This window comes from Budorcas taxicolor, chromosome 6 (genome assembly GCF_023091745.1).
Source record: "Budorcas taxicolor isolate Tak-1 chromosome 6, Takin1.1, whole genome shotgun sequence".
Classification (NCBI taxonomy): Eukaryota; Metazoa; Chordata; class Mammalia; order Artiodactyla; family Bovidae; genus Budorcas; species Budorcas taxicolor.
In genome coordinates this window covers 71,205,666-71,222,500 of record NC_068915.1, presented here as the reverse complement: position 1 = coordinate 71,222,500, position 16,835 = coordinate 71,205,666, and the positions used below count along the sequence as shown (strand labels likewise).

The 16,835-nt window shown below is 40.3% G+C and overlaps 1 protein-coding gene across 1 annotated transcript in view; it reads right to left on the bottom strand.

The window, feature by feature from the left end:
• Positions 1-15,218, bottom strand: part of TMEM165 (transmembrane protein 165) — a 26,944-nt gene extending 11,726 nt beyond the window's left edge. Inside the window, exons 1-2 of the mRNA XM_052642095.1 lie at positions 14,823-15,218; positions 4,491-4,716 (exon numbers count right to left, since the gene is read on the bottom strand). Of these exons, the coding sequence (XP_052498055.1) occupies positions 4,491-4,716; positions 14,823-15,029 (433 nt within the window). The 5' untranslated portion in view covers positions 15,030-15,218. The remainder of the gene's footprint in view (positions 1-4,490; positions 4,717-14,822) is intronic.
• Positions 15,219-16,835: the final 1,617 nt, after the last annotated feature.

Genomic DNA, 16,835 nt, shown 5'->3' with positions numbered 1-16,835 from the left:
CAAATAATGTGAAAATATCCAAATAAATGGTTCAACAGCTGTGTCCTGGGCACAGCTGGGCCATACCTAGATGCAAAGCCTTTTTATGATAAGGAGGAAGAGAGCTAACTGGTGTAGAACTAACAAGATGGCTTGCTTGTTTTATTTCATTTAATCTTACTATTCTTTAAGGATGGTGCTAATATTATCCTGAGTTTACAGCAAAGATTCTCTAAGTTTAAATAACGTAGAAAGGCATAATGGAGTAAAAATATAATTATTTTCCAATCACTTTTTAGCTTCAAACCTTTTCCCAATAAAGTCTTAATTATCAAACAGATGACAGTAAAATTTTTCTCAAAGGAAAGACTGGGGGCCCATAGCTCCCCCGACTGTGTAGCCTCCAGGCTTCATCCCCCTCTCCCTGCAGAACCTCTTATCCTGAAGAAAGCCATTGGAAACCCTTGGATTCAGAGTCAGACACAGCTGCCTCTGAATCCCAGCTCCACTGCCTGTGAGCCACGGACGGATGATATGTCCCTCTCTCTGTCCATCTGCACCAGGAGAGGGCTTGCCCTAAAGAGGCCCTGAAGTGTCATGCACACAGATGGCGCTCAGCAGACAGCAGCCACGTGACCTGCTCCTGTTTGCAGAATGAGCAGGCAGTAGAGGCTAGATTCAGCCCCAGGTTCAAGCTGTCAGATTCCATGCCTTTCCTGCCACTTGCACCCTCCAAAAGCAGCTCCAGGCCCCTAAATAGAACGCAGAGAAAGGGCTCAGGATGCAAAGGCAAGCCAGTTTAGGAGCAAATCTGGAATGCTAACAAGAAACAAAACACTGTCAAACTGGAAATTTCACAAAGGAAAGCAATATCCCCACACTTACAGACTGCTGAAATTCGCCAGCACTGAACTCAACCGTCTAGGGTGCATCAGTTCAGTATGGACAAGGCTGATGAGAAAACAGAGTGGCAAACAGATCTGAGCAGCGCACCAGGGTTTAACCTGCCCTGAAAGACTGCTAAACATGCATGACATCAGGGACTTCTTTCGTTTTGGAATTTCTTTTTTCATCAGTTTGCAAATGCAATATGTATTTAAATACTGTATAATAAATGTTAAAACACTGATAAGATTAAAAAAAAAAACCAACTAAAACAATTTAACGTTCAACATACCCAAAATTACATCTTTGAAACTTCTTGAATTTAAGATGAAAAGTGAGAGGGGGCACATAGGCTTTTAATGATTTTAGAGATATACAGGGAAGAGGCTTGAAGACCACTGATACAGCCTCTGTTCCTTCAAATAGTCCACGTGAGGAGCTGTCAGTGCCAGCAGTCAGAGGGAGACAGGCCAACAGTCAGGACAGAAGAGATCAGCCCTGCTCAGAGCTAAGGGACAGGAGCTAAACCCAAGCTAAACCCAAGCAGAGCGGGGAGAATGTATGGAGCCAGGTTCTGAGCAGGGAATGGGCAGAGAGAGGACAGTCTTCCAGTGGTCCTTAAAGATGGAAGTTTCAAAAATAAAATTCTCTGGTATTACTCAAACTCATTCCAAACAAGTAACTTCACCATTTACAACCTGTCCCACTTATCCTATTTCCTAGAATCAGAATTTGCTTTTGAAGAGAAAGTTGTTTTTATTGTGAAATATGAATAATGCTAATACCCAAATGTGAAAAGTAGTAAATTTTTAAATTCAATAAAATACTCATTATGTTTAAAAAGACAGACTTTAACAAGCATCTAAGCAGCCAGTAATAGAACCTGTCCCATACTGTGTTTCAGGAGAAATCTGCTGCATGCTGAAAGAGAAGGGTGAATGAGTACTTGAAATATAAGAGCTTGTTTTAATACAAACCACAACCCCATGAGGCAGTTATATACTATCTCCAGTTAACAGAGGGGGAATTGAAGCCCCAAGAGGTTAGGTAACTTGTCATTAGGTTAAAACACGGCAGAATTAAACTTTCATCCAAGTTTGATGCTAAGGGGGAAACTTGTTCTTTTCCACCCAACTACAAGGCTCAAGGTAGCTTCTGAATCAGAGACTAAAATATGTTCAGTTATTTAGTGTAAGGTTTACATTCTCTTGGTCTTAATTTTTTTTTTTGAAAAACTGAAGCCTATATAATAGTAACTCAAATAGTAATACAAACTGGGACTCTAAGAATGTTTCATTCCTTTACTGATAATGGGTAAGAATAGCTTAATAGTACACAATACACTGAACATGATTCCTCATTATTTGACTTCCAAATATCCACCAACAGGAAACACGCATTTCTCCGTGGTGGCTTGAGTCCTATTTCTTAGATATCAGATATAAATAAATTTATCTGGACTTAACAAGAAAAAAAGAAAGCAAAAATATCCATAGTGAAAGCAAGGATCAAGGTACTGACAGCTCCTTTCACCTGGACTATCTAAAGGAACAAGCTGTATCGGTGGTCTTCAAACCTCTTCCTTGCATATCTCTAAAATCACTTTGAAAAACTACTTAAGCCCTCTCACTTTTCATCTTAAGTTCAAGGAGTTTCAAAGATCTAATTTTTGGTATAGTGGGTAAAAATTGTTACAGTTGTTTTTTTAAAATGTTTGTCTTTTAAGTGTTTTAACATTTATTACACAATATTTAAATTCATATTACATGTGCTTACTAAAATCTGTCTTTTTAAACATATTATAATGAGTACTTTGAATCAAATATATAATTTTACTATTTTTTCCATTTGGATATTAGCATCAGTGAATAAATGAGGAGTATGTATCTTCAGTAAGTGGTGCTGGGAACACTGGACAGCTACGTGTAAAAGAATGAAATCAGAATACTCCCTAAACACTAGACACAAAAATGAACTCAAAATGGATTAAAAGACCTAAATATAAGACCGGGCACTATAAAACTCTTAGAGGAAAACGTAGGCAGAAGATTCTTTGACATAAATCTCAGCAAGATCTTTTTTGATTCACTTCCTATAGTAATTAAAACAAAAACAAAAATAAACAAATGGTATCTAATTAAACTTAAAAGCTTTAGCACAGCAAAAGGAAACCATAAACAAAAGAAAAAGACAACCCTCGGAATGGGAGAAAATATTTGTAAACAAAACAACTGACAAAGGATTAATCTCCAAAATATACAAACAGCTCCAGCAGCTCATTATTAAAAAACTAAATAACCAAATCAAAAAATGGAAGACCTAAATACACATTTCTCTAAAGACATACAAATGGCCAAAAAGCACATGAAAAGATGCTCATCATCACTAATTATTAGCAAAATGCAAATCAAAAGTACAGTGAGGCATTACCTCACACCAGTCAGAACAGCCATCATCAAAAAGTCTATAAATTATGGAGAAGGTGTGAAGAAAAGGGAACCCTCCTACACTGTTGGTGGGAATATCAACTGGTACAGCCACTATGGAGAATTATATGGAGTTTCCCTGAAAAACTAAAAACAGAACTACCGTATGACCCAGGCGGGCATATACCCAGAGAAAACCATAACTCAGAAAGATACATGCACCCAAATGGCGACTGCAGCCCACGACAGCCAGGACGTGGAAGCAATCTAAATGTCTACCAACAGAGAAGCAGATCAAGAAGATGTGCACATATATACAACAGAATGTTACTCAGCAGTAAAAAAGAAAAAAAAGAACAAAATAATGCTATTTGCAGCAATATGGATAGAACCAGAGCTTGTCATACTGAGTAAAGCCAGTAAGACACAGAAAGACAAATACTATATGACATTGCTTATAGTGAGTGAGTGAAAGTCAGCCAGCCGTGTCTGACTCTTGGCAACCCCATGGTCTATCCATGGGAGTTCTCTAAGTTTCTTGCCTAGAGTGGGTTGCGACTCCCTTCTCCATGGGATCTTCCTGACCCAGGGATCGAACTCAGGTCTCCTGCATTGCAGGCAGATTCTGTGCCATCTGTGCTACCAGGGAAGCCCACAGATTACACGTGGAATCTAAAAAAATAAAAAATGGGTAGGGATACAAATGAACTTATTTACAAAACAGAAGTAGAGTCATGGATACGGAAAACAAGCTTATGGTTACCAGGGAATAAGGGCAGGGGGAGGCTGGGTGGCAAGAGATAAACTGGGAAAATGCGACTGACATATACACACTACTATATATAAAATAGGTAACTAACAATAACCTGCTGCATAGCACAGGAAACTCTACTTAATGCTCTGTAATGGACTAACTGGGAAAAGAATCTTAAAAAAAAAAATCAGGGGCATGTATCTTGATTGTGAATAGCTAAAAATTTAATTTTAAAAGTGCAATATGGTTTTTAGGAATTTTTGTACTGAAAACATTTTCTGTTTCCTAAGTTCTGGAGCACAAACCAAATTCCAACATAACTGTGTCAACGATCCAGTGATTCAACGCTGTCGTGCGCATGTGTGCTCAGCCACTAAGGGGGACCCTCAGGGCGATCATGCTTTCTCTTAAATGCAGTGAACTCATGAAGAGGAAAAAGCACTCACCTGATAAACACGTCATTAGGCCCAAGGCAAGCATAGCACCAGCCAATACTGTCAAACGGTTATAGCGCATTGCCATGATGGCTGCTATAAAAAACGTCTTATCACCCAGTTCAGATACAATGATAACTGATATGGCAGCCACAAATGCATGGATAAATCCCAAATTAGTTTGGGTAGCTGGATCTTCTTTATTGGTATGAACTGCAGCAGCTGGTGTAAATCCTTTCTGAAATTAGAAAATACATATTAGCTGTTTTTTAAAAATAATAAAATAATAATAGCATTATTTTAAATTATTTAACTTGTAGGTGAATTGAAATTGTTTTTCTATTGTAGTCATTAGACTTATACTGTCTAACCACTGCCTCAGTGATGACAGCAACCTCTGATTGATGGTTGTTAAAATGGAAATCCAAGCACAAGTCTACAAAACAATTTAGAAAAAGAGCAGAGACCAGCTCTAGCCACACATTAAAATTACCCTATTTTCTAAATGCATGTGAATTGAGTTCTTAGCTATGCCTCATTCAAATCTTTGTTCATAATTTAGGTGTAAGACCTAAGGTATCCTTATCAAACTTTCAAGTAACAGGAAGCTGAGAGAAATTTCATGAACACTTAAGGGAACAAAGCAGGATCTGAAAGCTCAGTAGGCTAGAGGACGAGCTGGCTCTAGCTAAGCTGAGATCTAATATCACTGGATATATGGATGGTCCTACACCAATACCCTAGTCTGTAACGCGGCCTAATACAGAAGATAAGCTGAGTTTTTGTTGCTGTTAAGGCCATTTTGAGTTGCAAATGTGACAACGTTCCAAAAAAGCACCAAGCACTTTAAAGAGTTAATGACAAGTTCATCTTCTGTGCCTCACAGTCCTTCCCCAAAGTTCTGTACTGGCTCTGAGGCACCACATGCTAAGGCACCACCGCCCTCTGAAGGTAACCTCAGACAGAAGAGACTCTAAAACCAGGGGCTGGCAAGCTACTGGTAAGAGTAGATCCAGCTGAAAATGACTTTTCCATTTTTTATGGGATTGCAAAAAAAAGAAAAAGGGAAGGAGGGAGGGAGAGGGTTGGAGAGAAGTAGGAAAGGAACATTAGGCAACAGAGACCTTAAGGGAGCCTACCAATATGTGGCCAAACCTAAAATATTTATTACCTGGCCCATGACCAAAAAAAAGGTTTGCTAACTCAGGCTCTAAAACAATCACATAAGGACTGGGCACCTAATGTTCCAATAACTGAAAAAGTCTATATGAAAGTCTCTGCGGGCCCAAGAGGTAGAAGTAAAAAGTTACAGGTGGCAGGTTATATATAGCTGAACACAGAGAAAAGAGTTCTACCTCATGAGGGTTTCCAGAGGTTGAAATGCACTGCTAGCCTGCGTGCATTCTCAGTCGTGTCCAACTCTCTGCGACCCCATAGATTGTAGCCTGCCACGCTCCTCAGTCCGTGGAATTTTTCAGGCAAGAATATTGGGAGTGGGTTGCCATTTCCTCCTCCAGGGGGCCTTCCCAACCCAGGGATGACACTAGCGTCTCCTACATTGACAGGCTGATTCTTTACCCCTGAGCTACCTGGGAAGCCCATATGACATAAACTTGACTCCCAAAGTCCACGATAAGGATCAGAAAACTTTATTAAAGCATTACTCAGACTAGACCTCTAAGGTAAAGATTTGGGAAATTTAACAATTCAGAAAATATTTGGCATTAGGGCTCAATTGAAAGGGCAGCCTTGAAAGGCCAGCTCATGATTAACCAAGTAACATTTGTTCTAGCTTTCTCTCCATCATCATTTTAATTCCAGCTATGCTGGTTTTCTTTTGAAAATGAGTTTTCTTTCTATTTAAATACCCTAAGAGCATTAAACATGATAAAAAAAAATATGCATTTTCATTCAGTTTTCACTAATGCAACATTTTCCTCTTGGAAATACTTTTTGTATGAAAAAATCTTGTTGCAAAATATTTAGGACCTGAAATCCAAGAAAATATTTTAGGAATATATATATACCATTTACAACCAATTTCAAACAGAAAATGTTTACTTTTAAAAACAAACACAATAGTGATCAAAACACATATTCTCAGTTTCTTATTTCCCAGCTATAAAACAGAGGCCACATAGCCTCTCCATTCCTTTATGAAATTATGAGGATAAAATAAAACTTGCCTTATAAGCACAAAGCAAAACAAAAGCTGATGCTTGTGAACTGTGGTGTTGGAGAAGACTCTCAAGAGTCCCTTGGAAAGCAAGGAGATCAAACCGGTCAATCCTAAAAGAAATTAACCCTGAATATTCATTAGAAACTTCAGTTGAAGCTACCAATACTTTGGCCACCTAATGTGAAGAGCCAACTCACTGGAAAAGACCCTGATGCTGGGAAAGATTGAAAGCAGGAGGAGAAGGGGACAACAGAGGATAAGATGGTTGGATGGCATCATCAATTCAATGGACACGAGCAAACTCGTGTGTGAGCAAACTCAGGGAGATAGTAAAGGACAAGGAAGCTTGGCATGCTGCAGTAAATGGGGTCACAAAGAATCAGAAACAACTCAGTGACTCAACAACAGCAAAACCAAAACTATATATTCTTAAAATCTTTCTATTTACAGAGCATAAAAAAAAAATCAACTTATAGTTTTTGTTATATATTGAGCTGATCCTGGATAGCCCAAATTAGTGTTAAACAGCCACCAACCATGGTGTGATTAAGAATTTAAAAAAAAAGTATCAGGGTATTATGAAGATGTGTGTGTGTGTGTGTGTGTGTACACTCAATTGTGTCCATTTGTGACCCCATGGACTGTAACCCACCAGGCTCCCCTATCCGTGGAATCTTCCAAACAAGAATACGGAGTGGCTGTCATTTTCTCCTCCAGGGGATCTTCCCGACCCAGAAATGGAATCTGCATCTTGGGCAGCTCCTGCATTGGCAGGCGAATTGTTACCACTGGGCCACCTGGGAAGCCCACTATGAAGACAGAGGATTTAAAAACTTAAAAGGTTAATAACTGCAGAAAATGATCAATTACTATTCATTCATTTGTTGTCAATTACCCAAGTAATTACTATGTGCAGGGACCAGCTTCTTTTCCTAGTTCATCTTCAGAGGGGCAGAATGTAATGGTTAATACATGGGTTCTGGAGTCAGACTGTCAGCGTTCGTAGCCAAGACATTACTGGTTACTGTATGACCTTAGGCCAGTAAGTTTACCTCCCTGTGACTCAAGTTACGTCTCTATGATGAGGGGTATCTATCATAGATTGATAAGGTTGGTGTTAGGATTAAATGAATTACTACACGTAAAGCCCTGAGAATGGTGCCTAATACACAGTAAACAGTTACAGTCAGTTATTCCAGCACACCACAAACGACCAGTTAAATCATCCCAAAACTAATTTCCTCATGACCTTAAGCCTAGAACATAAAATACAAATACTTAATTCTGGTAACTATACAATATGTCCCATGTAATCACATACTACTTCCCAAAATGAATCTTACATTTCCTAGTGAAGGATGAGCCCGAGCAACACTGTCCAACAGTAAATAATGCAAGCCACATAATGTAATTTTTTAATTTCTAGAGAATTTCTTAGCAGTCCAGTGGTTAGCCAGATATTAAACAATAAAAACAGATAAAATTATTTTTAATATTATTTTATTTAACCCAATAGACCCAAAATACTACTCTAGGAATATTTTTCCATTAATGAGATATTTAACCCTCTTTTTTTCCTTAACAAATCTTCCAGTGCTAGTGTGTATCTACTCACTGCACACATCTTATGCACCTCTCAATTCGGACCTGCCACATCTTTTCAAGTGGTTAAGAACAGTCACATGGCTCATAGCTGTAGTACTGAACAGTGCAGTTCGAGAGTACGAGCTTTTGGTAACCACAAACTTTCTATCATGCAGTCCTACTTCCCTTCCTACCATCCTATTATCCTCCTATTTATCTAGATTCCTCAAGATCCAACTTCTGTGGAACCTCTTGAGCAATGCCTACCCCAACAACTCCAGCCCCTAAGGATCCCACTCTCCTCAAACTGAAGGCATGCTGTGGGCAATGAGTCATGGCAAGTACATAAAGGAAATAGTTTGAGACAGGAACACTCAGGGAGTTAAACTTTTTGTATTAGAAACAAGTATAAACATATTGTTATCATTTGAAATAGTTAAAAGAGACAAAATAAACTAAATGCCCACACACAAGGAACTGATTAATAAATGGTAGCTGCATTTACTGGAATATTATGGGCTGAAAGTAAGAATGTTTTATATACACTAATAAGAAAAAAATCACTAAGACATTTTTAAGTTGAAAAAAGTATGTCCTACGTATGTGGTCACTGTATTATGTTATGGGGTGGAGAGTCAGGCAGGTTTATAAAGTATACACACAGTTGCTAATGCTCAAGAAATCTCAGGAAACAGTAACAGTGGCCAGGGAAGGAACCAGGATGACTAGAACAGGTGTGGGCAAACTTTCTCTTAAAGGGCCAAATATTTAACCTCTTGGGCCATAAAGTTTCTCAATTGGTGCTATGGTCTGAGATCAGCCATAGGTAATACTTAAATGAATGGCCGGCTGCTGCTGCTGCTGCTAAGTCACTTCAGTCGTGTCCCAACTCTGTGAGACCCTATAGATGGCCTCCCACCAGGCTCCCCCATCCCTGGGCTTCTCCAGGCAAGAACACTGGAGTGGGTTGCCATTTCCTTCTCCAGTGAATGGCCTAGCTCTATTCTAATAAAACTTTACTTACAATAAGATGCAATCAGTGGTAAACTAGTTTGCTGACCCCTGAGCTAGAATACAAGAGGAGACACACTTTTACCTTTTGGATTTTTCACCATGCTCATGATTAAAGACACCTATTATGCCCCACTTCAAAAATCACTTGACCCAATCTCTTACCCCAGCCATGGATGATCAATTCTGCAAGCTGTAACTGGCTTCAGGCAGATCCAACCAGAAAATAACTGTTCTGCACACCCTTATTCACTACACTACCCACAAGTGTGGAGGAATCAAACTCTACGGGCCAACCTTTTACCAATACCGAGGAATCAATTCTGAGGTTCATTTCATAAAGCTCCTGGAAAGTCTCAACAGGATGTGTGCTAGTCACTCATGGAGCAGATAACTTGAAAATTCATGAGGTACCTCGACCTCTTTCCCTGGACTGACAATTTGAAAGAAAACAGGCTTTATTCTGAGAACAGGGAGTAAACCATCAGATGAATGACTGGAGTAAGATAAGAAAGATAAACTGGGCCCACAGTGAAACGCCTGTATGTTTATGGACCAGCTAAGAGGCAAGGGAGAAGCCTTTTAAAGTTTTTGAGTAGAAGACACAAACGTAATTAAGGCACCGTGACTAATAGATCAGGACAGAAAGTAAAGAATACCAGCCACTGAACCAATTAATTAGGAGGTCTACTGCACAAGACTCATGTTGAAGACAAAATAAAGGAAAAAATCCTGTACATGATGAGAAAGAAAAATTATAAAATTTTTAAAAGGCAAAGAATCAAAGATACTATTCATATTCCTCTAAGGTATATGGGAAAGAGGAATAAAAATAAGGGGCCTGGTTTCACACATGTTCAACTTGAGGATAAAAAGCATTTCAAATAAAGATTTCCAAGGGGTTTGGAAATCCAAGAGATTTCAGAAATGAAACACCTGAGTTTAGGCCAGCATAGTCTCAAAGTATGTATTTGGTTGCTGGCAACCTGAATTTATCAGCTAGAGCTTTGCAAGACTAGATTTCTAAGGGAAAAGGCAGAAATTACACTGAAAAAAAATGAGCTTCAGACAATGTCTATATTTAGGGAAGGGAGTGGAGGAGGGAAACAAAGAGAAAATTGTCTTGGATATTTACAGAGGCAGGCAGAAGAACACCACAGATGGTCAAGTTAGGGGCAATCATCATTTCACTGAGCTACTAACTAAATGCCATGGATTTTCATACACAGTTTTATTTGACACTCAAAACCTTAAAGCTGTTATCCCAATTTAACATAAAAGAAGAAACTGAGAACCAATAGGGTTAAATAACTTCCTCAAGTTCACGCAAACTGAGGTAAGAGTAGGACTCTTAAAAACATAGAGAGTTAACAGTGTTAAAGAAGAACTGAAAAAGAGCCCTGGATTTAGCAATTAATTAGGTTACAGGTATCCTTCAAAAATGAACTTTCAGTATAAAGACATGGGAGGACGCCAGATAACAGAAGACTAAAGCAAGGTGAAAAAGCCGCTAATTCTCTAGTTAGCAATTTCATTTATAAAGCTGAAGAGAAGAAACTAATACAAGCAAGCAGTTGAAACAACTGCCTTTCCCCTCCCCCCTTCCAAACAGGAGAAACCTGTGGGAATGTGTAAGCAGATAAAAAGGACCCAAAGAAAAGGAGAGAATAAAGATACTGAGGAAGTAAAGTACTAGAGGTCAGGAGTATGGGCACAGGGAGAGAGGAGGTATGGAAAGGGTGACAGTTTTGCCCATTACAGAAGGAAGGCAGAAAGTACTAGCATAGAAGCGAATATTTAGATTAGTACAGGAAGGTCAGAGGCAGTGACTATAACTCCAATTTTGGCATTCCACTGGTCAGTTACACAGCGTTAAAGTAATGACATACACTCTTCTCCTCAGTACAAATACCATTCTTGCAGATTTGGATCTAAAATCCAAATTATTTACATCCTAAGAGTAGGGTCAATAACTTATAATTAAAAACTAAAGACAAAAAACTTAATAAAACTCTACTGAAAGTTAAAATTAGTTTGAAATTGAAAAACTGTGAAAAAGCACCTTCATTTAGAGAATAACCTTTTATTCTTTAGAATAAAAATATTCTAAATATCTAAAGATTCTTCCCTTTATCTTCAAGAAAAGGAAGAAAATAACAATTAACAATGAAAAAAATAATTTCTAGTTCCAGAGTTCAAATGAACACATATGTATTAAAACTCATACAGATAGCTGCATCAGAATCTCCATCTACACATAATGAAACTAGAGATGAAGATGCTTTCTTTTAAACAAAATCTACAGCCTGCTACCAAGAAAAAGATTGATGTCCCTGCAAAAATAAAAACAAAAGTCCCTCAACAAGTTACCACACAAGAAGTGAGATTATTTGAAGATAAAGGAGTTAGAGGAAAGCGCTTAAAACTGGCTTATAACTGTCTCCTTGCCATTGCTTTATTATATCAAGTCAGAAAAACCTTTCCAAAGTTGAAAAAATGTGTGTAAAAATACATGTATAACTTAAACCGCGACACCATTGATAAACTTGGTTTTAAAAGATGACATTAAAATAAATAAAATTACATTTTATTATAAATATTCATGATCGTCTTTGTGGATGGCTTAGCTTTTTAAATATTTTTTATGAATTTACTGTTAATTCATATCAGAATAATATATTTAACAATTACATTTTTATCTTAATGAATGTTTATGTTTGCTTATATAAATGTTATGGTTTTGCAATGTGTTTATAAATTTTGACATTTGAAATGTATTGTTTCATTGATTTTTTAAAAATTAACTCCTCTGATAGTAGAACACCAACAAATAAATGCAGTAACATCAGATCACTTCATTCTGAAGCAACAATGAGTAAGACAAGGGTCTTCATGCCTGATAGCTTCAGTCTTAGCTGTAAAGAGGTTAGAACTGGGAGTTTGGATTGGATGGAGCAGGACTGAAACTTCATGAAAACAGACAAAAGTTTAAAATATTGTGTGAAAGGTCTTTGTGTTAAAAGATACTACATAAAAGAAATGCCAAGAAATAGTAAAGTAGAAATACAGTATAGAGAATTTGTTCTGGGTCAAGTGGTAGGCTTCTGTGGATGTATCAACAGTGCTTTGCAACCAGAGCAGTCCTTCTTTAGTCTTCCAGAATACACAGCAAATTACAAATTACCTCTATTAAATCTATCTGAACTCCCTGACCTAAAGGGACTTAATGCTTCTTGGAGTTCATACTCGCGACAGGAAAGAAATTAAGAAAAAACTGAGTATGTCACTAGAGGTGAACTGCATAAATGAAAGGATCCCAGTGATCAACAGGGCTTTTTTCATGGGTTTGTGAAATTCGGTTTATTTTTAACTATAAGTTCAGAGTAAACTCCCTCAACTTTTTTTTAACCTGATTATAGAGAGAGAAAAAAAAATCCAATGTTGAAAATCCTATTAGGAGTTCAGTAAGCTTGCTTCAAAGCACCCTATAAAATACAACTACATTTTTACAATACATCTTACATTTGAAAGCTCCCTAATAAAGATTTTTTTTTTCCCTCTCCATTTTCAAAAGAGGAAACTAACATAGTGGCATGAAAACATATATTGATATATCCTACACTTTTAAAAGATCTGTTGCATGTAGCTGCAAAGCAAAACAGTTGAAACTTTTTGATATTTGGTGATGCTGAATCCTTGCCTACATGGCTATTAAACTTAACTCTGATGATATCTTACTTCTACCAAGTGGACAAAAAAAGCAAATGATACTGACATTACATAGTTTAGAAAATATGTGGGGAAAAAAAAACCTCTTCCAACATACTGTAATACAAGAGGAAAAAAAAAAAAAACCAACACTTGAGCCAAAACAAAAAGTTACATGAAAATACAATTAAAAACAAAATAATTAGATTCTACTAAAATACAGAAAAAGTTCCTAGTGTCTAAGAAGAACCACCACGAATGTATCAAAATAGAAAAATAAAAATTATATTGTGCCTATCCCTTCCCTCCACACCCCCAGTTTTAAAGACAGGATTCTTCGGACACTTAAATATGGTCACTGGACACTCTTGCCTTTTTTTTTTTTTTACACAGCTATACTTCTCCCAGCTGTCTAAAAGGGTATCAACCGGCATACCTACCACTATTTGTATCTCAAAAATCACTATATGACCAAAACTTTAATATAAGACCTGGAAAATTACATAACCCAAAATACTTATTGCTTTAAAATAAACTTCTGATAAAGAGTGAAATGACAGAAGGCTAAAAGATGAACATTAAGAATGATTTCATGAATCAGCATTTCAGTTCAATTTTGGAAGTGGACATGGCAAGCTGGGTCAGCTGGATCCAGGAGTCACAGGCAGGAGAGAGAAATCACTCTAAGTCAGGAAATTTCAGGGAAGTCTTCAGAGAGGAGATAACCGGCTGCTTCTTGAAAAGTGGGAAAGGTTCTGATCAGTGGGCTTCAAGCTCATTAATCCCCTTTTACTTATAGGTCTTTGTTGGAAAGCAACAGAGCACATGGCAGGCCTTGGATGTGAGTACAGTGGTATGACTGGGAATGGGGCTAAAAAGCCTGGAGGGGTTGACTGCAGTCAGATTACCAAGAAACCTGAATATCCTGCTGAAGAGGCTGGACTGAAATCAGTAAGCCAGGCAACTCACTGACGATTTCTGAGAAGGAAAATGCAATTCAATGGTAGGAAGATTAGTTAGGTGAGGACAGGCTGGAGGTAGCCTGGGGTGGAAATATGATGGTTGAGTGCCCGTGTCCTCTACTAGAAGACTACAGAGGATCTGAGTTCAGAAATCCAAACTGGAAACGAGGAGAAAGCTCAGGACCCAGAGTGGAATTAAATATAAAAACGCTGCTGAGATTTTGAACACTAGTCACTAAGTGATTCTATTAACACAAATTAAGATGTTAATATCTACTTGGTGAAGGCCAAAATGCAAGATTCTGGTACACTTATAAATTTAGTCTTTGGCATCCCACACTGCTTGCATACAAAGACAGACTATTCCTCTGCATTCCTCAGGGTTACTTCCTACAAGCCAGAGCACGTTTTTAACAGTCACCCTTCCTTATCCACATATATTTGGCAAAAATCACAAGTTGTGCAGAACTGAATTTGGTAAACAGTTCGGGATAAGCTGTTTCAACAATGAAATGGCAGATGTTATTATTCTCAGAGAATAAGAAAAGCCTCCCAGCTGCCCTCCGTTAAAACTTTTCTAGTTGGGATGAGTATTTCCAGTTCTCTAGGATCCATCTGATCAACAAGACGCCCCCTTCCTCAGCAGCATCTGCATCCTCCCGAACTAAAGGTTTACAGTGGCCTCCCAGCTCTGCTCTCCCCTCCCCCATAAGGAGCCGGGCGAGGCCAGGGCCCACCCGGGAAGGGCACACTCCCCGGTCTTCCACCCCGGGAAGCCGGGGCCGAGGTCCCCTCCTCGCGCCGGCAGCCTGAGTCGAGGGCGGCGCTCCGGCAGCGGCGAGCCTGGTACCCGGCGCCGCCGGCTCCGCAGCCTCGCCCTCCCGGGCCCGTCCCGCTCACCTCGACCCGGGCCGGCTCGGGGCCCTGCACAGCCGCGGGCTGCGGCTGCAGCTGCTGGGCAGGCGCCGGCGGTTCCTTGTTCCGGTGGCTGAGGGCTTCGTCGGGTACGGCCCGGACCCCGGCCGGGGCCCACAGCAGAGGAACCAGCAGGAGCAGAAACACCCCGGGCGCAGATGCGCGGCCGCTACCCCGGGCCGCCGCCGCCATCCCGCCCGCCGAGACGGCCACGGACCGGCGTCTCCGGAGGAAGTGCGGGCGACTGGAAGCTTCGACCCCAAGCCGTTCCTGGACGCGCCCCCCACGCCTCGCCGCCGCGGCTCAGGGAGGAGCCTGCAGCATGCGGGAAGTAACCAACGGAGGACGTGAGACAGGGCGGGCCGGCGTCTCCCGCCGGCGACTGGTCCTCCCCCGGCCCTGACCACACGACTCTGCCAACTGTCTCAGTGCGGCCCGGCCCCATTCCTCCGGGCCCCGCCCCTGCCTGTGACGGCCTCCCATTGGCCCGGCGTCCGCCTCGGCGTCGTGACGTCCTCGGGCAGGTTGAGATGCGGCTCGCGCCCTCCTTCCTTTGGACCCGGCGCTCCCGAGGTGCTGGGAGCCCTGTGACCTTCCTCGTCTCGCATCCTTCCCGCGGCCCACTCTGGAGCCTCTTCATCTCGCTGTGCCCACCGTCCCAGAACCGTGCGGCTCTTTATTTCTTGTTTCCTCCTGAGTCTTCTGCCCTAATATCCAGACCGTCCCCCCCACCCCCATCTCTTCTCATAGCCTTTCCTAAATGTCAAGTTAGTTCGGGCGTCCTGGTTACGTGGCACTTACGGGAATCGCCACGCCTTAGACAGGTTCCTCACTTCACCGATTCTCGGTGCCGTCTCCGACCTGGTGATCTACTGAGGACAGTATTCTTGAGCTTCAAGATGCGATTATGTGAACAAACCTTTGAAATGAGACTTAGGAAATAACAGAAGAAAAATTTCAAGCTTTGTTTTAGATATTGTTTGCCTATAATCACCCCCAGATCAAAAACATCTAACATTACCCTTTTCCTGCAACGCCCTTTTGTTTTACATGTTTTGGGCCATATCGATTTTAGACTGGCCTCTTAAAATGTTTGTTTGGCTTTTGAAATGGAGTGTTTAGGATTTTTGAAGGATGAGGATGGGGTAGGTAAAAATAGAAAACAAAAGAACGATTGGCTGAGAATATTTTTCCATCCTATTAAAAAAAAGTTGAGCTATTGTGACTAAAGTTGTGCTAACATGTGCCAGGCACCATTATTCTTTATATATATTACATATATTAAACCTGGGCATTGTGAAAAAACTAAGGAAGGTTATCAGTAAGTAGTGGAACAAGAAACGAATCCGCCAAAACAATCTGTGGCAGAGTGGACAAACCTTTTAATTCATTGAAGATACCATGTTATGTCATGGGTTAGTAAAGCTTTTGTCCATGCCACTTCCTGTCTGTAATTAACTTCCTCCATTCTGTCACTGTAAACTCCTACTCATACTTTGAAATCCCCTTCCGGCTGCCCACTCAGAAGTCTTCCCTAAACACCTCCTGTTACAGAATTCATCACTACTTGCTTCATGCTGCTGTAGCTAATGCATGATGTATTACTGTGTTAGTAACAAGGATGCCTTACAGTTTGGCATACAACTATTTTGCCTCCCAATGTATCCCTAGGGTGCAAATGTTTGAGCCTCACAAGCTAGTAATAGAGAACCCAGAGGTGTGAACTGTCCTCCCCGCACAACTCCCTCTCCTCCATGCCTACAGCCAAGCAGTGCTTGAGAGCTACCTGAAGGGAAGTCTGGTGGCTCAGTCTAATGGCTGAGGCAGAGGATAAATGCAACAAAACAGGCCATGTGTCCCCAGTTCCTGGAAGATGCTTGGCTTATTTTCTGGGGGTGGGCTCCCATACTCCAGAGCTAACAGGAAGTACTCATGGCTGAATTCCCAGTCACCTCAGCAAGTGTGGCAATGAGGACTTATGGGTTAAGCTGCAGGATG